Here is a 22832-nt window from a genome sequence, read left to right as displayed (position 1 = left end):
GTTTTATCTGTCAATCCCTCTTGTGTCTTGCAGGTGCCACGTTGAGTGTGCCAGCTCCAGTTACCTTGGCAACGATCATTACCCCTATCAACAGATCATCCGCGTCACCTGTTCTCCCTATTACTTCTCCCTATATCAGCTCCCTTCGTGTTCAGTCCTGTGCTGAATTGTTTTGTTTATATGTGAGTGTTGCCCATCTGTTCCTTCAGTCTGCCAGTTTGCTATGGAGTCTTTGGTTGGTTCTTGTATTATACTAGTTCTGTTTTTATTTCACCTTTTTCTCCATTGAGTTTATGTTGGTACTTTATCTTTTCTTTAATAAAGATATTTTTTTGCCTCTCTCTCTGCAACTGGGTCGTTCGCTGATACAAATGTGAAACTTTTTGTCCATGTCTAACCATCCTCCTTTACCTTGACCAAGGCTAAGAGGATACTGCAGCCTTTAAGATCTGTATTTTTTTGTAGTCTACTCTGCTTTTGAGCAGGGGAGAATGAGGGATTGTGCTTTGACCATGAATCATCTGGATTTATGAACCTCTTGTGAGAACTGTAAATGAGAAGAACTACCGCAGTACAATGCCAACGCCAATCAATATCTGTTATAGCCCACAAGTTATTCTGCTCAGTGCATTACTAAATGCTGAGGACAGAAACTAGTTTTTAGAATGAAGCCTTTGTGGGAGAAACAGCTTTTGTCTGTATTGAGAGTGAGTAAGGGACTGCATGTATACAGTGTATGTGTTATGTTGTTTGACATGAGCTTAATTTAAGAACAATACAAGTAAAGGAAGCTCCCCAAAATTACATAAAAACCAACATGTTTATGTCTGTGGTGGAACCACTGAATCTGAGAAGGCACTATCTGGACCAAAGCAGCTGTTATATGGACTCCAGTAGAGGTAGTGTGTGAAGCCATTCTGTAGTGTGCAGATGAAGGTAAGAAAGAAACAGAGTGTCCTTGAAAAGCTGCAGTCCTGTGCACTTCCTGCGAGCGCGGTTGTCATGCAGAGCAGAGAAATGAACGGGAAAATAGGCAAGTAAAGGCAGAGCGTCTAATGACACGACTGTGGAGGATGGCACCATATGCCCCCTACTCACACTCATTACACACACACGCTCACAGACAATGACATGCACATTTGCGCTTGTGTTATGTATTATGTATTATGCATAAGCACTAATTAGGGAAAATCTGAATCTACTGGAATCTAAACGGTAATGCTTTACAAGGTTGTGTAGGTAACGTTTGTTAATGTTAATGTTAACATTTTTTACAGCATTTATTAATACTGGTTAATATTCATTCCTACTAATAATTTTTTTACATTATAAGTTCAACCCCATGAAATAGCTTAATAAGCCATATAATAAGTTTTCTTTCCTGTGTTGATGTATTTCCTATTGAAACAGGAAGCTGAGGTGGGGCATATCAAATTTTTTTTACTTTTTTTTATTAGCCAGTAGCCTTTAGCTTAAATCACAGCCATGAACATTATTTTCCATTTTTCATTGCAAGTCAGAAGTATGTGGCATTTGGGGGAGGGGACATCCAAAATGAGTGCAGGTAAGTCATCAATATTTTTGGTCTGTTTTTGCATACATTTTAAATGTGTAAATCCGCTATAAGTTAATTTTGTCAACTAACAGACTCATAGAAATTGTCTAAAAGCCACAAAATCTTAGAACAGTCTTGAGTTTGTGAATTCATGATACAAAATGTAAAATCTGTATTTACAAGCAACCAAAACTGGTTTTAGAAACTGTCTGAGGAGGACCAATAAGCTGTAAGGAAAGCTCGCTCACCTTTGGATGCCTCGGTACCATACGGGTTCCCTAGGATGTCGGTCAAGTCAGGCAGCCAAGCGTCTTTGACGGCAGATTTGAAAACCTCCCTGTTGTCCAGGCTTTGGAGTGGGCGGAAGTTGTTACGCAGGTATTCCACAGATTTAACATGATCCTGCTGTTCTGTTGTGAAGATTGAGTAAAACGCCTCCAGCTGAGATACAAAGAGAGAGAGTGAATGCAGTATGTTTTTATATCCATCTCTTATTTTTCATTATGTCATCTTACCTGATATCCGTCTTTCTGCCCTCCTTCCAAACTAGTGACTCAGATAAGGAATCTTTTTTTTTTTTTAGCTTACAGGCTGATGAGAGACCAAAAACATGTCTTATTTTCTCCTCTTCCATGCCTCACTAACCTTCTGTCTCTTTCCCTCTCTCGCTTTCTGAAAACACTTAATGTTCAGAGCTGAAATTGAACATTGTCCTCCTTATATTATCCTAACTTTTCTGTGGAATGAATGCAAAAGCATATGATGGTAATAGCAAACCACTTCAAACTATCACAGTTATACCACCTGGTCCGGAGGAGGCAGCGAGGAGTGAAATATGCATTATTAGAGTTTATAGAATTTTTGAACAGGTGGCATGCAGATTGCAAAAATACATAGGCTTTGTTCAGACAGGCAGCACATTTTTTCTTTTTTTAACCATGATTTTAACAGGAAATGGACTGTTGTGTACCATGGAAGAAAGAAAAACATTGGGGGTTTGAACAAGCATTCTTGCAAGTTTAAACCCTAACTTTAACACCAACCATAAACCTAACCATAAAGTCACTGTTGTGTACCATGGAAAAAAGAAAACATTGGGGTTTGGAACGAGAAGAGGGAAGAGTATTACAGGTTACTAACATACATCGGTCATTCGTATTGCATAATTAAATATGGATGAGTATCCAAATTTGTTAATAGACATTTCCTTTCTTAAAGGGATAGTTCACCCAAAAAGGATAATTATCTCATCATTTACTCACCCTCATTCCATCCTAGATGTGCATGACGTTCTTTCTTCTGCAGAACACAAACAAAGATCTTTAAAAGAATATCTCAGCTCTGTTGGTTCATACAATGCAAGTGAATGGTGACCAGACCTTTGAAGCTCCAAAAATTATATAAAGGCCACATAATTGTAATCCATATGACTCCAGTGGTTAAATCTATATCTTCAGAAGCAATATTATAGGTGTCGGTGAGCAACAGATCAATGTTTAAGACCTTATATATCATAAATCCCCACTTTCACTTTCAAAATGTAAAAGAATGTGAACGTGAAAGTGGAGATTTATTGTAAAAAAAGACTTAAATATTGATCTGTTTCTCACCCACACCTATCATATCGCTTCTGACGATATGGATTTAATCACTTGAGTCACATGAATATGCAGCCTTTATGTGATTTTTGGAGCTTCAAAGGTCTGGTCACCATTCTCTTGCATTGTATGGACCTATAGAGCTGAGATATTCTTCTAAAAATCTTTGTTTGTGTTCTGCAGAAGGAAGAAAGTCATACACATCTGGGACTGCATAAAGAGAGAATTTTAATTTTTGGGTGAACTATCCCTTTAAGATAAAATGCTGGGAAGGAAGCTAGCTAAAATAGTATGCCTGTATTGTATCAGTTTTAAACTCTCTTTGTTGATTAGTTGGTCTCTATGGGAATTAAAGTTGTACCTTTTCATGCAAGCCAACTCATGCTATATCTTACGATTTCGCCATCTTGTACAAAATTATTACGAGTTGTCATGAGACTATGTTGACTAGGTCATGATGGAGCCAAAATGTAATTTTTTTCTGCCCTCTATTTCCACACTGACCGCTGCTCAAATGTTGTTGAAGTCGTCTGACATGATGCTTTAGTCATTATGACAACTGATGTAGATGTACAGGATATTGATTACACTGTCTGAACAAACAGATCTGATCCCTTGCAAAATCTGAATGTGGACCATCATTCCTTAAATTCAAATATAAAAAATCTATCGTAATTGGGTGCAGTGTGAACAAGCCTGATTTTTCAAAGTTGTGGTGAGAACTGACCTGTGCTGAATGACATGAGTGACACTTCAAAGAAAAGACGTATCATGTTTACTAACCATATTCAGACAGCAGTGGAATACACAAAGTATTTTGTGTGTTTGAGTGTGTGTGTGAAATGCAGGCAAGAAAGAAACACAAGAACAGTCTGCACATCTGTGAATGTTTTATTATCTGCATGTTTCAGCATCCAAATAAGTCTGGGACTTCAAATGAGCATGTGAGCATGCTTGGGATCTTAAGCATGCTTGCATCTGGTGTACATACACATACCATCACACATGTGAATATGCAAACTCCCAAGAGCAATGACAGTGGAGGCTGATCTGGTCTTTGTCTAGTCCTGCGTTTCTGCATGCTAAACAGGTGTAATATTGCAGACAGGTATAATATCGTTCTTCATCAAACTCAGCACACTAGCCCTTTTCTCACATACAGTCCCGGTACTTCCCCCTTGAACTTTCTAGATAAGAACTATTAAGAGGAATGGCACACTTTGTGCGTGATACGTATACCCAAAAATTATCTACTCCGGAACAGGAGCTAAAAAAGTCTCAAGCAATGGCTAAGAGGAACACTATAGTTCATCATGTGCTAAAGTGACGGAAAGTAGTAGTTCCAAGTAAAAGCACCTAAAAAGGGTTTAGTTCCTGCACTAGGAAAGGGGCTATACTCTGAAAGTACAGGAATTTGGACCCAAGTTATCTCTTCCTGACTTGTGTGACATCACTTTCTGTGCTTCAGTGTTTCACACTGAGTCCAGTAGCATCAATATGGAGCTCTTAGATAATCTCATAATCACAATCCTCCTCTATTAATCACTCATATGCCAAAACCTGCTTCTAAACAGCTTTTTGGGAATGAGATTAGGTCCTGGCTACAAAAGCATGCCTCTTATTGTGTTCAATTCTTAGCTCTGTAGTAATCTGGGATAGATTTGTGTGTGTCTGTGTGTGTGTGTGTGTGTGTACGTGTTTATGGAATGACTGAGCATTATGTGCAAGGTTAAGTAATCCCTTGTGAGAAATCACAGCAACAGGGTCATTCTGGGTTGCACATCTGTGTGTACTGTATATATGTGTCATTTCTAAAAACACATACTGAAGTCTGACGGTTGAGTAATCCCTTATGGGTAACCACAGCAACAGGGCATTCTTGGGGCATATAGCAATGTGTGTGTGTGTGTGTGTGTGTGTGATATCGACCCCTGCTCCAGATGTTGCAAATGTAGTAGGCTGAGCATTGATCAGCTCTTAAAGTGCCTCAGAGCACTGTCTGTCATTCTCAATGACCTACTTCAAGCTTTGATGAAGAACAAAGGGGCAAGAAAAGATGGAGAGTGAAGGACAACCGTCTCACTAATATCTGCCTCAGTGGTGTTTCCTTTTTAACAAAATCACCCCAAGACAAAAGGGAACAAAAGAACTTTAAGAGGTGTCAAATGAGAGCAGAAGGCTTCTGTGGGCAGCATTTACGGTTCTAAAGAAGAGGCTGTGTCTTTTTGTTAAAAGCTTGTTGTGCTTTGACCCATACACATATCACTTCCTGTGCTTTTGATGTGGAGACAGAATCAGAATATCATCTGAATACTGTGGCGCTGACACAAATCTGACAAAGCCCTGAAGGACAAAATCGGAGCTATAGCTGTTAAAGTGAATCTTACACAGATGCGTAGTAAGCTGGCTACCTTTAATGTCATACAAATGCTGTGTTCTTTTATCGCTAAAAATTCATAAATGATTTAAAGGTAAAGTGTGTCCTTTTTTGGAAGTTAAAACAATTTTTTTTAGATTTTTAAAATTGTATGACATTTTGTCTGCTCATGTTTCATGAATGTGTTCCCGTGTTGTATTGTTGTGTACTTGAGTGTTGATTGGTAAGTCAATGAAGATGTCATACACAACAGTATGACAAACTGAACAGATTGTACTTCTGTCCCTCACAGTCTCATTTTCATACATGTCAAATTAAATATGGCGTCTACTGCTGACTATGGTCTATTTTCCTTTTTTCACATCTTTCAGTTATAAATCTTGAAATGACTTGAAATAACATGGAATCTTACATGGCTGGCTGAGATTTACACAGATATCCTTTGATCTTTTATATGTTACAGCAAAACCTTTTCTTTTTAACACATGGTGAGATCAGAAGCCAAAGAGAGGCTTGGGTGTGGATCGGTTGCGCTGGGTTTATAAAAGAAAAGAACCTTCATAAACAGTCACTGTGTTCCCTGCCTTTACAACATAAACTTTATTCCCAACCTGTCACGTTCCTCTACTTAGACATCTAATCAGACACAAGAGAATCAGTGAGGTCAGGCATTGATGTTAGGCAATTGGGCCTGGCTTGCAGTTGGCGTTCCAATTCATCTCAAAGGTGTTCAGTGGGGGTCAGGTCTGGGTCTTGAGCAGGCAAGTCAAGTCTTCCACACTAGACACAGTAAACCATTTTACTGATGGCTTCCTCTGAGAGTGCAATACTGAAAATGACTGAGCACTTTGACATGCTCCATTCTACCAGAGACTATTTAGCAGAGACGGGCCAGTTCTATTAAAATGAATGGGAGAAATTGGAACACCCCACAGTCAACAGATGTAGAAAGGAACTCCCGCATTACAGGTAAAAGAGCCAATCACCTTTTCAATACAGACATCGCTTATCAATAAACTCGAGAACACACATGCGCATTAGCTACACAAGATGGGAATTTTTTTTTCTTAGCATAATCGGAGGTAAAAAAGGACAATTTATGATTCCAGTCTTGTCAGATGTTTTGAGATTTCGTGTTCCCCCATTCAAGTAGATAGGAGCTGCACTTTAATGACTGAAGATAGCTTCACGAGAGCATTCCAAAGATGGAATCAAAGATGGACTGACTTGCCAGAAAGACTGACTTGCCAGAAAGACTTTGATTACACTGAAGTTGTTTGTCTTGGCTATATGCTTGTATGGTTGTATTTTGTGCACCTGTTAGCAATGGGTGTATCTGAAATAGCCAAACCCAATAATTAGAAAGGGGTGTCCCCATACTTTTGGTCATATAGTGTCTTTGCTATGATTTGTACTTAGATTTGCACTACGTATGTGTATGTGTGTATGTATGAATGTGTGTGTCTGTGCATGTATGTGTGTATGTATGTATGTATATTATACAGTTGTGCTCAAAAGTTTGCATACCCTTGGAGAATTGGTAATATATGTACCATTTTTAAAGAAAACATGAGTGAGCAGGCAAAACACATTTCTTTTATTCTTATAAATATGGGATTCATATTCAACTGTAGGTTATAACAGAATGGCACAATCATAAAACAAAACATGGCAACAAAGAAAAAGTCAAAAAGTCAAAAGTTCAAAAACTGCATACCCTTAAAAAGTCTGCATACCCTTAATTCTTAATACTGTGTATTGCCCCCTTTAGCATCAATGACAGCGTGCAGTCTTTTGTAATAGTTGTCTATGAGGCCCCAAATTCTTGCATGTGGTATAGCTGCCCATTCGTCTTGGCAAAATGCCTCCAGGTCATGCAAAGTCTTTGGTCGTCTTGCATGAACTGCACGTTTGAGATCTCCCCAGAGTGGCTTGATGATATTAAGGTCAGTAGACTGTGATGGCCACTCCAGAACCTTGACCTTTTTCTGCTGTAACCACTGGAGGGTCAACTTGGCCTTGTGCTTAGGGTCATTGTCGTGCTGGAATGTCCAAGAGTGTCCCATGTGCAGCTTTCGTGCAGAAGAATGCAAATTGTCTGCCAGTATTTTCTGATAACATGCTGCATTCATCTTGCCATCAATTTTCACAAGGTTCCCCGTGCCTTTAGAGCTCACACACCCCCAAAACATCAGTGAGCCACCACCATGCTTCACAGTGGGGATGATATTCTTTCACTATAGGACTTGTTGACCCCTCTCCAAACACTGCCCTGATCTCTTGCCTGTTTTGTGATTTTTATCTCTCTGATTTACCTTGGATACTACTATTGCTGGTGGTTGACCCTGTCTGTAATACAGACAATATTACTACTTCTGCTATTAATAAAGCTGCACATGGATACCAACTCTGCTGACTCATTACAGTAATAAACGGCAATAATATACCTACATATATTTTTACAAAACTGACTTCCGGGATTTTTTTTGAGTTATTGCACAAAAAATTATTGTTGAAATGGACAGTTTGAACGGACTCGCGGAAATGAATAAAATTTACAGGACCAACTCTAACATTGTTAAAATCAGAGGAGCTATTAAAATATATCTGTCACAAAACTAGTCTGACAACATGGTCTTTAGGAAAATTAATGGCATGACACATTTAAATATTGCAACATTTACAATATTGCTTTATTACATATATTGCCAATCACTGCAAATACATCATGAATATTCATATATAATCAACTTTTCTATTTTAAACTCAAATACATGTTACCTCCTTCATTTGCTTTCACTATTTTTACATTTATAGTGGCATATTTTACCTTTCTTGCTACCTAGCAAGCTTGGAAAAATGACGCAAGCTTCCATTGACGCAAGTCATGAAACAGCCTGAAGTTTCCATTAGAACAAAAAAGGGTATAATACACACTTGTGTTTTCTTTTAATTTGTATCTCTTATTCTGTTGCGCTCTTGTCCCAAACCCCCAGGTGTTTTTCGTGAGCGCTGTCTAATAAATGTGAAACAATTCTATCCTTCAGACTTCTCAACTGGGTCAGCCACTCTGCATTATGGGAATTGTGACTTTGAGCTTAGCTTTGAATAAAGATGCATAATCAGATTCTGATGTTGCTCTGTATAATTCTGCATATGTCTTAAAATAAAATTAATGTTTTTTTAACACTCGACAAGCATGAATAACTTCAAAACTTCTTTATATGTGCAGAAAAAACTCACCTGTTTGTAGGAGAGAAACACAGGGCGACTGAAGACGATCCACTCCACAACTTTACTACAGGGAGGGGTGGTCAGAGAGCCAATGTAACGGTAGTAACTCCCGATGGAGGATGGTAACAGATCCCTCAGTACAAAGGGCTCCAGAAATGTTTCTTTCTCTAAAATACAGAGACATGTTGAATTAGAAACAGAGATCTGGGAAAACAGCAAATTTCAGGATAATCCTGACTGGGCTATATTGAGACCAAAAGCATAACTACAGTGGTGAGCACATGCTAAATTCACTGACATGATGTTGTGGGTTGCTTATTGGTTACTAAGGTGTTCTGGGCGGTTCTTATTGTGTTGCTTTCCAGTTGTTAGGGTGTTTGGGGTGGTTAGGTGGTTTCTTACAGCCACATTCACAAGAGTCAACCACCAAGTCTATGATAATTTGGTCCCTTGATATGGCCCCTGGCTCCTTCAATGTTAGTCCATGGAATTGTTTTGTTCATTTAATCATCTGCCAGGCAAAATAGGAAGCACGATCGCTTAAGTAAGAATTTGGCAAAACAATCCCTAACCCTAGGATGAGCAATAAAATAGTGATACTAGCCAGTACCAGTAACTATTACGGCTGTTAATCGATTACAATTTTTAATCAAATTAATTAAGTGATATGCTGATTAATTAATCAAATGAATAGCAATGAATAACATATATCAATATTTGTGAAAAACGGCCCCCAAATAAAGATAATTAAAAATATAATAAACAAAATAATTTTAAATATGTAGTAAATATTAAAATTCAGATGAGGCAAAAAACATTACATTGTGGCAGATGAGAAAAGCATTGATTAGACAAAACAAGAATTGCCTTCAAAAGTCAATATACTCTACTGTAATGTTGGTTTATTTCCATATAATTGAACATAAGCCTATCACTGGCCTATAGTCCACAGCGATTCATTTAACAATTGAGTTTATCAATCTGTCTGATTTTCTCACAGGAATCGTTCTTGCATTCCGTCTGTACACATGTGCCAGATTGACTGAAACAAAGCTTGCCTAAAATAGATTGTTGTGTCTGTTGTCAGTCCAAAAGAGGACATGTGCCAGACTAGACGTTCAAGCTATGGATGAGTTATGCGTTTTAAAGCCGTTCAATCCTCGAGAGGACACAATCTGGAGATTTCTACCCATAATCCTCCTCTGATTGAAACGCTTATCAGTTCCATCCAACAATGCCTGCCCAACATATGGCTGGCCTGGCTACATGATAAAACGAGAAGTGCTACATTATAGAGCTTTCCACTTGAGTATTTATTATTTTGATTTCCAAACACAAACATTTTGCCTGAAATCAAGATAAACAGATGCAGGAACCTGATTGGTTTGATGTAGAGCGAAGATGACGCACGAAGAATACAAACAAAAGTGTATCTTGCCAACCAATGACCCATTTTCCAAATCTAAAATTGGGAATCCTGCTCAAAGGAGCTTAGCATGCAAAAGCATAGCATAAACAGCATGCAATTTGGAAAAACATTCAGTATCTTTGATTATTTTACAGAATCAAAGTGAATGCACACAGCGGACGAAAAAAATGCCATGTTGACAAGGTCTGTCCTGTCATAGTGCTGCTTGTGCAATTACAGCCATTAGAAATTAATTGCCAATCAGTGCAGCGAGGGCCGGGCCGATGGAGACTTCAAAGCATTCCTAAAAGAATGAATTAACGGACTTGTAATACATTCTGTAGAGAACCGGAAAAATAATTTCACTGTTTTGATTTATGCACCCCAGAGAAGGGACGCTTGATTGTGTGAACAATACTCGATGTCTGGTGTGGCGCGCAAGGGGACAAACATGAACTCAACAACACGAGATGCCACTACCAATCACAGCAGGATTCAGAGATGCTGCAAACTGATAGCGGCCTCATTATCACTGGCTCAGAGACAGAGAGAGTGCAAAATTAACTGAAGCACACTCATTTATATGCAGGGTGGACACCTAGTGTGTAAATGGATACACTAACATGCCTTGTGTTGTGTGTATACTGAAGTTAAGGTTGAATGAATGGTAATCCCCTGAAGGATGTACTGGGAATGTAGAACTAGAGAGGGAGAGAAGCTTTCGCTATGCCTCAGTGGCATAGTAATGGATGGCAAAGAGCACTCTACTGTCACACACACACATTGCCACAGGGCAAACACTCTCCAGTCACACATCCGTGTCTGAACCCAGCAAACCACTGTCTTTCACTGCCACACACAGTTCTGCCACCAAACGTCCATCACAACTTTACATCAACTGCCACACAACAAGCGAACATGAACAGTCAGTATAGCAGTGAAGTTATTTTGATCCAATTCTGTGGCAGGGCTATTAAATTAAAAAAGAAATCAAACTCTACCATATTTATTTTCATTTAAAGGTATAGTTCACCCAAAAATGATAATTCTCTCATCATTTACCCACATGCCATCCCAGACGTGTATGACTTATGACTGAACACAAACAAAGATTTTTAGAAAACTATCTCAGCTCTGTAGGTCCTCACAATGTAAGTGAATGGTGACCAAAACTTTGAAGCTCCAAAAAGTATATAAATTCAGCATAAAAGTAATCCGTAAGACTCCAGTGGTTAAAATCAATATCTTCAGAAGCGATATGACAGGTGTGGGTGAGAAACAGGTAAATATGTATGTCATATTTTTTTTTTACTTTAAATCTTCATGTGACAGATCTCAGATCAGTCTCAAGGAAAACGAGGAAGCGGGAACCAGCTCACACTCTTTTGCGTAGTTTATTACAGGTCGCTACACACAAACACAAAACACTCTGTCGCTCCATAAACACAAAAGTAATTTTAACATTAACAGCATTGTCTCAGAACTCTGGCTCCTCTTTCTCTCCCACTGTGGCTCTGGCTGCTCCTTTATCTCCCTCCAGCTCTCACTGTAACCCAAAACAGGTGTCAGAGATAATTTCCCCCAGGTGTCAATCCTTAACTCTCTCATCTCCCAAACTCACTCTCCATTCACAAATCGGCACTTGACCATGCCCCCACGTGGTCCGAACAGAGGGTGAAGGCCCGTCTCAGGAGGTAGGACCAAAGGGTCAGGACCACCCACTTGATGGCCAGAAAAATTTCTTTATTGTTTATCCTTTTGGTTTTTCATTCAAAAACCTATCCTCTAATAGATATCAAACAATTGCAAACACAACAAAAAACAAATATTTTTGTCAAATATATGTGTGGCAAAATTATGGGCACCCTTTTATTCAATAGTTTGTACAACCTCCCTTTGCCAAGATAACAGCTTCCAAACAACTTGTTGTGATGTACGTGCTGTCTGATTGTAGTTCTGGAGCCTTCCTGACCCCAAGACCCAACTAATTTCTGCAGTTTTCCAGCTGTGATCCTCTGAGAATTTTTGGCCACTCGAACCATCCTCCTCACCATGCCTGGAGACAATACAGTCTTCTTCCAGGCCGATTCTTAACATTTCCAGTTGATTGGAAGTTTTTAATTATTGCCCTGATGGTGGAAATGGGTATTTTCAATGCTTTAGCTATTTTCTTACAGCCACTTCCAATTTTTCGAAGCTCAACAACCTTTTGCCGCACATCATAACATTATTCTGTCTTACCCATTGTGATGGATGACTAAGGGAATTTGGCTTGTCTTTTACCTCATATTTACACCTGATGACTATAATGACTGAACAATTTCATGTTCCTAGTCACTCAGGTGTATTAAAAAATTTTATACTTCAGATATATTTTACTCATACAAATTTCTAAGGGTGCCAATAATTGTGGCAAATGTGTTTTGGATGAAAAATGTTTATTTAAATATGACCCCCCCACCCCCCACCTTCAGTTAGTTTACTTCAATTAAAGGTCAGATTTTTTAAAATATTTTGAATGAAGATCAAAAGGATAAACATTAAAAAAAATTTTTTTACAGCCTTCTTTGCTTATATTTAACAAGGTTGCCAATATTTTTGGCTAAATCTGTATATTAAACCACTGGAGTCATATAGTTGACTTTTATGCTGTCTTTAAATGCTTTTTGGACCTTCAAAGTTCTGGCCACCATTCACTTGCATTGTATGGACCTACAGAGCTGAGATATTCTTTTACAAATATTGTTTGTGTTCAGCAGAAGAAAGAAAGCCATACATATCTGGGATGGCATGAGAGTGAGTAAATTATGAGAGAATAACATTTTTGGGTAAACTATCCCTTTGATACATGTTGCTGGTTACCTTATTTCAAAGATAAAGAAATGTTTGTCTTCGTAATCTTTCATGATTATGTATTAACTTGCTCTGCCTCTGTAATAACTTTCCATTTCAGCAAAAATCATCAAGCTCTCTTATTTATTCAAACGTTGGTCTCAGCATCAAGTTAGTTTCAACTTACACACATTAACCCACCCCCTCAAAACACCTCGCTCTATTCTGAAATGCAACTCCTATTTTTCACAATACAATAAATTCCCTTAGGATAAAATCAAGCCCTGCCTTACATGCCAACTTCTATGAATATCCTGTTTCACTCTGAAATACCAGATTTTTCATGTTGACTTTAAACAAGATTTTAGCTTAAAAGGACCATATTCTACACCTGTGGTTTTCAACCTTTTTGTCCCCAATGCCCCCTATACTGTCCAAAACAATATTCAAAGACCCCTATCGCCCAGAAACTCATGATTAATTTCATGATTATAAAAGTTTCAGGAACTATTAGTTTATATGTAGGCTTACATCTTGATTTTTAGCATTTTATGTGTGGTGATGAGGGCGTGGCCGAGCGACATCTGTGGAGAGCGAGGCCTGGAGAGTAAGAGCGGTAAGGATTGACACCTGTGGGAAATCACCTCTAACAGCTGTTTTGTGTTGCAGTGAGAGCTGGAGGGGGTTAAAAGAGCAGACCAGACTGCCGGCAGAGAGAGAGACACATGCAGCAGAGTGTTCTATGTGTTTTGTGTTGTGCTGATAAGCAAACCTTGTTGTGTTAGATAAGAAAGTGTGTAAAATAAAAGACTTGTGTTGAACATTTACCCGGCCCTCGCTTCCTCCTTGAGAAGAGAACTTGAGATTTGTCACAGTGGTTCTGAAACCTGGGAATCTGGAGGAAGTTACACCATCATGGAGTCCTCGCCCTTCGCCATGCTGATCAAGACCCTCATCAGCATCCACCAAACTCAACGTCAAACTCTGCTTGAGCTGTGCCAGGAACAGGAGCAGCGATTCCAGGTCATCCTTCAAGCTCAAGCAGAGGACCGGCAGGTGTTATGGAGCTTGATACCACAGGGGGCTTCCACTGTCGCGACCTCGGCCAGCACCCCCGCCATGACCCACTTCAAGCTTGCCAAGTTGGGGCCAGAGGACGACCTGGAGGCATTCGGGATGGCCAGAGTCCCAGTGGGTAGCCCAACAACTATCCATTGCCAACCTCCTTGGGTATCAGGACTTGAAACGTGCCATTTTGCAATGGGACGGCTGCAGCGCAGAGCAGCACCACCTGCACTTACGCTTTCTGATGCTTGGCGAGCTCGGCCGCCCGTTTGCCTTCACCCAACAGCTCTGTGACTCCTGCCAGCAGTGGCTGCTGGCAACAAAATGCGATGTCGCAGCTGAAGTCGACCTGGTGGTTCTGGAGCAGCTGATCAACCGACTATCGAAAGGGATGGCGGAATGGGTCCAGTGGCACCACCCGACGCAGATTCAGCTTGCAGAGGACTATATTGTGGCATATTCAGGGGCCGGCGAGCCCTCTTCTTCTCTCTCTCTCTCCTTCCCCCTCTCTCCTTCCCCTCATCCTGTTCCTATTCCTGTTCCTATTATACTACGTTTATGTCACGTACATAGCGCGAACTGTACAAATTATTGGGGATTAAATAGATTCAGACCCGCATTTACCACTCCCAAACAGACGGCTTGGTCGAACGATTTAATCTGACCCTGAAAAATACGATTCGTAAGTTCGAGCACGAGGATGCTTGAAATTGGGACAAGTGGCTCAAGCCCCTATTATTTGCAGTACGAGAGGTCCCGCAAGCCTCCACGGGAAAAATTGGGAGGAGGGCAGTCCAGACCACAGGAGGAGAGAGAGAGAGACACACAGCAGAGTGTTCTGTGTGTTTTGTGTTGTACTGAAAAGCAAACCTTGTTATGTTAGACGAGAAAATGTGTAAAATAAAAGACTTGCGTTGAACATTTACCCAGCCCTCGCTTCCTCCTTGAGAAAATAACTTGAGATTTGTCACAGCGTGATTATTTTAATATAATCTACTTTTATAAAGTTTTAAGTCAACTTGCGGCCCCCTTGAAAGTTTACTGAGGCCCCCAGGCTAAGAACCACTGTTATACACTTTTGTGTCATTTTTCCCCCCTTAGAAGTTCCCTTATAATGTTATGCAAGTTTTCTTGTACCAAAACATTGTAACTTAGTTTACATGACCATTTTCCATCCACTTTTTGACCCATAAAATAAAAAGAATATTCCGAGTTCAATAAGCTCAATCGACAGAATTTGTGGCATAAAGTTGATTATCACAAAAATTAATTCTTTAAAAATCCGTCCTTTTCTTTACCAAAAAAATAAATAAATCAATCAAAAATCGAGGTTACATTGAAGCACTTACAATGGAAGTGAATGGGGCCAATTTTTTTATGGGTTAAAGGCAGAAATGTGAAGCTTATTATTTTATAAAAGCACTTACATTTTCTGTTAAAACTCATATATTATTTGAGCTTTAAAGTTGGTAAATCATAATTTTTTGTCATTTTAGGGTTTGTTGACATTACATCATCATGGCAACAAAGTTGTTAAATTGGTTAGTATAACTTTACACAGAAAAGTTTAGTAAGCGATTATATCACACTAAAATCATGTTAACACGCCTATTGTTTATATCTTGTGGCTATACTTCTGAAATAGTGTGTATTTTAATGCTTATGGATTGGTCCCATTCACTTTCATTGTATGTTCCTCACTGGAACCCAGATTTTTGTCTTAATTTTGTTATTTTTTATTTTTTTTAGAGAAAAGAAAGGACAAGTCTAAATACATTTTTGTGGTTTTCAGTATTATGCCACAAATGCTGTCGATTGAGCGTAACTTGATTTGAACCCAGAATATTCATTTAAAGCTGTTTTTGCTCCTTTAGCTTTAAGACTTCTATATGTAAATTACCTCTGCTGTGAATGTGATTGACTAATGTGACTGAGTTGCTGAATACCATATAGGCAGTGATATGTAAACTTGGGCAATCATTTGTTAATGTAGTCATGGTTGTGATGTTAGTGCTGTAGTAACTTCCCCCCACTTCTTGGGAAATAATAATATTTTTAGGAGATTATTGTAGTGAGAATCACCCTGGTACCAACTGAAATGAACTGGGCCTCACACAAGACACCAAAATATGTGGTGATTTTTGATTATTAATATCAGACGGCCCCTCCCTCCATCCTCGGGGCACCAGCTAAGGAGTTTCACCTCAATAGTATAAAAAATTATCAAAATGGACCAAAAATAAATTAAAAATATGTAAATTGGAGGGAGTTGGTCATCTGAAGGATTCGAGAGCAGCCTAACCCTTTAGAGCTCTTCTGTATCATCAACACAAGGAACACACAGTTGTAATAAAATAATTTTTATTACAAAAAGATAAACAAGAATAACTAACAAAACCTACAAAATGCACTAATATGCTAAAAGATAAAATAAAGGAATAGGTAAATAAAGTGCAGAGGATGGAAAGATGTAAGTGGTTGAATTGGATGTAGCAATGGCAAAATATGACTATTATCTTATGAAAGATAAATTGCTGTTTCTCTATTAATTAATAAGGTGAAAACCTTATTCCAAATTAAACAAATAATGCAATGATTATTTGCAAAACATCTGATACACAGGTTATGTAATCTAAAGAACATTAGAAAATCATAAACTAATAGTTTACATTAATGCCAAGGTCTCTGGAAAGAGGTTAAGTAGTGATATTTACGTTCTCCTTGATCGATTGATGAGTTCGGTGATAGTGACATTTTCCACTGGGGCTCAGGGCCATTTTACAATGGGGAAGGAGCTGGATTCCATTTCAACAGCCTTGGACACGAAGGAGCTGTGGAATGCTGATCTCCTGGAAGCACAGAGAGGGTTCTTGCAATCTGGAACATGCAGATATACAGCCCTTAGGTCGGTGAAGATTCATCGTCTGGAACACGCAGATGCACAAAACTTAAAGAGAAGGTTTGCTCACCAGAGCTAAACCTTGTTGCTGTAGTTGTCTCCCTGGTATAGGGATTCCAAACTTGCCGTTGCAATAGTCTCTTGTTGTAAAACTTGGTACTTGGTCGCTCTTCTACTGTCTCTTGGATGAACAATGAGAACGTTGGATGATCTGTTATCCTCCCTCTCTGTGAAGCGGAGACTTTGCACTTTGGATGGTTTGTATTCTGTTACATCTCCTACCACTCAGGCCAGAGATTCAGAATGTTGGTTATTTTTCTGTTATTGCTCCTGTTATAGAAGTGTATCCTGTTAACGACCCTCTGGACAGGAACTCAGGACAAAGGTGTGGCTGAATGTAAGGATGCTTTATACCTTCCTGATGAAAAGGAGATTTCAGTTTGGCGCTTCTTGTTTCAGGGTTATGATTGTCATCTGGTTCAATTGTTCACCACATTAGTTGTACTTGGCCACGTAAAATAAATTGTTGCTGGCCTCATGAAATACTGCCAGCAACCCAACACCAGCTGTATTAGGCTCTAATCAGACCTAATTTGTAACCGCCATTGATTTTAAAATGGAGCGTTCACCTTCATGAGAGATTCATTACAGCCTGTTTTACATCAGGCAAAAGAACAAAAGCTTACATGTCTGAATTAAACATTTGCAAGTTACATGTTCCCAGTGGCCAGTGTAAAGCACATGGATGTGTCTCCTTGGCCCAAACTCCATTGTTATCTCTTTAAAGCAAATGCACTCATGTTCACACTGGGCCGTTTTTACAGAGTGAATGCTGTCTTGTAATATGCGGTGAGGCATTTGCATGGCATGCCTGCTTTTAATGTGCAGTTAAATATTAAGAGAAATGTTCATAGAAGCCCATTGGATAATCGCTTAACAAGACAGGAATACTCTTCTGCCAGCCTAAGAGCTTAAAATACAGGTATGTACAATTACTCCCCTGATAGTCATCATGGATGTGTGCCTTTTTAGTGCCTTTTGACTGCCAAAACTCTGTCATCATTAACTCACTCTCATACATGGGTAATGATGATGTTTTAATCCATATGACATTCTTTCTTCCATGGAAAAACAAAAAGGAGAAGTTTAACAAAATGTTCACTATACTCTGTTCCATACAATAAAAGTGAATGGTGACCAGAGGTTGTCAAGCTCCAAAAATAACCCATAAACCACTTAAAAGGTATTACATTTGGCTAATGAACAATATTCCAAGTCTTCTGAAATCATATGATAGCTTTGTATAAGGAAAATACATAAATATAAGTCCTTATTCAATGATAATCTACTCCTCCCATCAAATACACCAAACATGATTGGTTCTTATGTGCCTCCTTCTAACCAACTGCAATGCACTAAAAAACAAACAAATGAGACTTAAGACAGATGGTAAGATTTTCAGTAAATAACGACTTGAATTTCAGTCTGTTCTGCACACAAAGATATTTTCTAAAGTAAAGAACATTCTGCCTAACATTTCCTTTTGTGTTCCACAGAAAAAAGAAAATCATACAGGTTTAGAATGACATGGGAGTGAGTAAATGATGATAGAATTTTAATTTTTGGTGAACTATCCTTTTAAGTGGATTCGGGGAAACGGTTTACGTGCATTTGAGTCACAAATCGTTCAGTCCAGCTTCCTGTATTTAGTGCAAGCGTGCACTAGGAGGTGAAGAGGGTGAAATGATAGACGTCTGTGTACTGACAGCAGAGACGCAGCTCTATCTGAATCTGTGCAGACCCCCTGCTCTTAACTGTCTGGTATAAGGACAGAGAACACAGCCCTGTGCAACCTCCTGCTGAGAACACACACACACACACACACAAACACACACACATCCCAACCCCTATTCCACCCCTTCTGAGCAAACAAGATCAACACGCTCCAGCAAACAGGCCACACTAGCCTGACTTAAAGTTATAAAGATAAACAAATTGGTCTCCTTTTTTATTTTATTTATGCTGCTTACTAAGACAAGCATCATTATTACTATTGCTCATACTCAGGGTTAGGGATTTGAAAATTCTGTCATAATTTACTCACCCTTATGTAATTCTAAACCCATATGACTTACTTTCTTATGTGGAACACAAAAGGTTTTTAATAAATATCATGGTTCGTCTTTTCAAAACAATGGCAGTGGATAATGTGGATTAAATCTTAAAAAATGCCCTAAAAGTATAATAAAAGTAGTCCATGCGACTCGTGTGTAATACTCCAAGTCTTCTGCAGACATATGATTGGCAAGTATGTTCACGCAAGAACTTCTGTTGTTTATAGCGCAAAACAATGCAAGTTCTCACGTTGTATTTGGGCTTGTTTTAATCAGGAGCATCTGCTTTAACTAATCGTGTGAAACCATTTTTCATATTCTGTTTATGCGTCATGACAAAACGTGACAAATAAGCCATGTCTGTTTATAACATATGTCAGTCTGTATGCTTTACTTACAAAAAAACTTGATATTTATTCTGTCAGTGAAGCAAAATGCTAGTTATATTTTATTAATTTACATTAATGACTGTCAATCAATTTCTGATATCTGCAACCCTATTTGCTATGCACTAATTGTTCAGTTCACTAACTGAATGTTTTTCCTAAAGGTGTGATGAAACGTCATTTTGTGGGGATGAGAGGGGTTGCGTGAAACCAATGCCTTTTAAAGTAAATGGTGGACAGAATATTTAAACTAGCTGCATAATACTCAGAATAGGCTACTTCAAATGCTACTACTGCCTCTATGACTGAGGTTTTCATCTGTTTATGTGTAAGCATATTTGTTATGGTTTGTGTGAGTTTGACCGGCCAACATCAATTAAAATAAATCTGACTTATGATTTTTGCCTGACATATGACAGAACAGGTGAAAAAATCCCATAGACTTACATTGAGAGGGACCTGAGCCATATCTAGGGACCAAAATATCATAGAGACTTGGAGATGGGCTCTTTTGACTTGGTCCGGTAAGCAACCACCTAGCAACGTCCTAGCAACCAACACCCTAGCATCATGGCAGTGACTTTTGCATGGGAAAGCACCACTACTATTTGCTTGTTATATATGTAAAAATCTTTCATCATTGTTCAGATAAATGGTCATCATTATCAGGTAGAAGCAGAACTATTTTCCGTCTTGGTAAAATCCCTTAGAATGGGCCCCGTTTAAAGCAAGTGCTTTTATTACACTACATCAGAGTTGATCTTTTTGTCAAAATGGAACCGTGATGCTTTTAGTAGAACTGTTGCCCGGATTACACCACGTCTTTGCCCTTCTCTCTCTCTCTAACTCACTCACTCATTTACTCACTCACTCGTTCACTCGCTCGCTCACTCACTCACTCACTCGCTCACTGACTCACTCACTCACTGTCTATGACCGTTTCAGTGGGCAGCAAAAAATCGCAAACCGGTAATTAAAATCAAAGCCTTGACATGCCTTTAAACGTCGTTTGGACACATTGAGAGATGTTCCTGATGACAGAAAAGCAGGCAGAACAAGAGTATATTAACTAAGAAACCCATAATGGTGTCAATTTACTGTCTAAATCATGGACAGTCAAGCCTGTTTTACCTCAATATTCTTTAACATACATCAGTTCACGCTGGGAGCAGCTGGAGGTGTCTGTATCTGTCCAGAACTCTTAACATCTAGAAGGGACACTGTGAATTATGCAATATTGACCTTTGTGGGGTCAACTTTTGAAACTTCTACACAGAATTTACATGGCATAATCTATCGAGGTTTGTCTTACATAACCCAAATTGCCTTTTGGCGCCCCATCACAGTTAATCAAACGTTTGTCTCAGCATCATGTTAGTTTCAACCTACACACATTGTAATCCAAGGTGCTTTAAAGAACACCATGGTTCTACCCTGGTACATGTTCAAAAATCATTGTATTGCAATGGTATTATGTCCAAAAAACCATGGTAGTTCCTTAAAAAAATATATATATAGTAGTGGTACGGTCATGGTATCAGCTGGTAATATTCTGACATATACAATGGCACTGAAAAATCACTTTAATCATATACCATGGTATTGACCTAGAAGTCCAAGGAACTTTATAATAATAATATGGTAATAATATGGAATAATATGGTAACACCATAATACATGTCCAAATAAACTTGGTATTACCATGGTACGTGTCCTAAAAATAGGGTGACCAGATTCCTGCTTGTGGAAAACGGGACAGCCCCCTCCCAGCAAAAATGAAATTGACGTATCCTTACCTAGGCGCAGATCAATGCAAAGTAGAGAGTGCATCCGCATCTGTAACTGTTGTCACCTTGTACTTTTTGCTGGCAGCAATTTTTCTCAGTGTGCGCTTGTCTTTAAGAGTTTATCGTAAAATGCAGAGCAGTCCAGTCCAAAATTAAGACGTACAAAAAGCATTGCCTTCATGACTGTTACACTGAGTCGAGATTTATCCAGTGTCCATGCTGCGTTCATTAATGAGAACGCAAGCTCCACAGATGCAGATGTCCCAGGCAGGCAAAAAACAAACTCCACAACCTTGGCTAAGACTCCGAAGCTGATGGTCTTGCTCTCCAGCTCATGAAAAATGTCTGTCCATCTCTCAGACACGGCCATCTTGTTCATGTTCCACTCAGTAATGTGACGAGTGACAATGTTTTTTGTGCAAGCCCGCTCATCAAAGACCGTGGTTTCGTCAGTCAAACTGAGAGCGGGGATTCTGGAGTAGAAGTGTTCGAGGCTGCTCTGAATGTCTTTCCACTCTGGGATGTCTCTCAGTAGGGCCCATACAAGTTTTTCTGTGTTCTCCAATGAGCGGCTCCACTTTTGGAGGTAATCCACTGAGGCTGAATAAAAGTTTCTCACTGCACAAAAGAAATCATCCGCTCGCATGTCACCAGCTTCAACCAGGGCATCCAACTGCTTTTTAATGTAAGAGGGTATGAATGATTCCTCCAGCCAAGACTTTTCTCAGGTCATGAATGTGCAAAGCCACTTCTGTGTCTAATATGTGGTCTTACTCTACTATCTCCAGTGCACGGTTAAAAGTGGCTGTTTGCTGGAGTGCAAAGCCAATCCAAAGTTTAGCACAAGGATCGCTGAAAATGTCTCTTAGAAACTTTGGGCATTTTTCTTGAGAAAGAATATATGCACGCAGACCATTGAAAATGTGTAGTATTTTTTCCAAGAGCTGCACCAAGAGAGAGGAAACGTGTGTTGCCATGCTGTAGTAATTTCTGATAGTCCAACTGCACAAAAGCGATTACGTTGCATATGACAGCTTCCAATTTGGTGCGGGCAGAAGAAAATTTTGGATCATACAATTTCTTGATCAATTTCGCAGTGCAGTCAGCCAACCGAAAACTATGGCTGTTCACAACAGAATGATAAGCAAAAAGTAATTCACTTGTGTGCACCTTGTCAGATTTTGAACTTTTCTTCACAAAAAAAAAAATTGCTAACACTTGGTGTGGCACACTTACTTTTAGCAGCATCCACATGCTTTTTTGTATGAACATGCTGCACGATGTCGGTGCAGCCTCCATGGGTGATGGAAAAGCGAGCTCCATAAATCTCACACCTCACTTTACTAGGCTCTGTCTGTGACTCCTTTTTTAGAAATGTTAACTCTTTTTGAAGATACTCATTATATGTTCATGCACACTTCCTTGACATTTTTCCACCCGCAATTTCATCTGTGTGCTCTATCAAACTGACTCTTCAGTGAGTTCACTAACTGGATGTCTATTGATAGGAGATTGTGATTGGATAGTTTAATCCAATCATGTACTTCAAATAACACGGTGTGATTTTATTGGTTTTA

The 22832-nt window shown here is 39.1% G+C and overlaps 1 protein-coding gene across 1 annotated transcript in view; it reads right to left on the bottom strand.

The window, feature by feature from the left end:
• ptprga (protein tyrosine phosphatase receptor type Ga) overlaps nt 1–22832 on the bottom strand; it is a 413560-nt gene that overhangs the window by 68257 nt on the left and 322471 nt on the right. The window contains exons 7-8 of the mRNA XM_051672679.1: nt 8774–8931; nt 1804–1996 (exon numbers count right to left, since the gene is read on the bottom strand). Coding sequence (XP_051528639.1) covers nt 1804–1996; nt 8774–8931 — 351 coding nt within the window. The remainder of the gene's footprint in view (nt 1–1803; nt 1997–8773; nt 8932–22832) is intronic.

The sequence above is a fragment of the Myxocyprinus asiaticus genome, chromosome 35 (genome assembly GCF_019703515.2).
Source record: "Myxocyprinus asiaticus isolate MX2 ecotype Aquarium Trade chromosome 35, UBuf_Myxa_2, whole genome shotgun sequence".
NCBI classification, from domain to species: Eukaryota; Metazoa; Chordata; class Actinopteri; order Cypriniformes; family Catostomidae; genus Myxocyprinus; species Myxocyprinus asiaticus.
The sequence above is the reverse complement of the archived record's forward strand: the minus strand, read 5'-3'. Positions and strand labels throughout refer to the sequence as shown.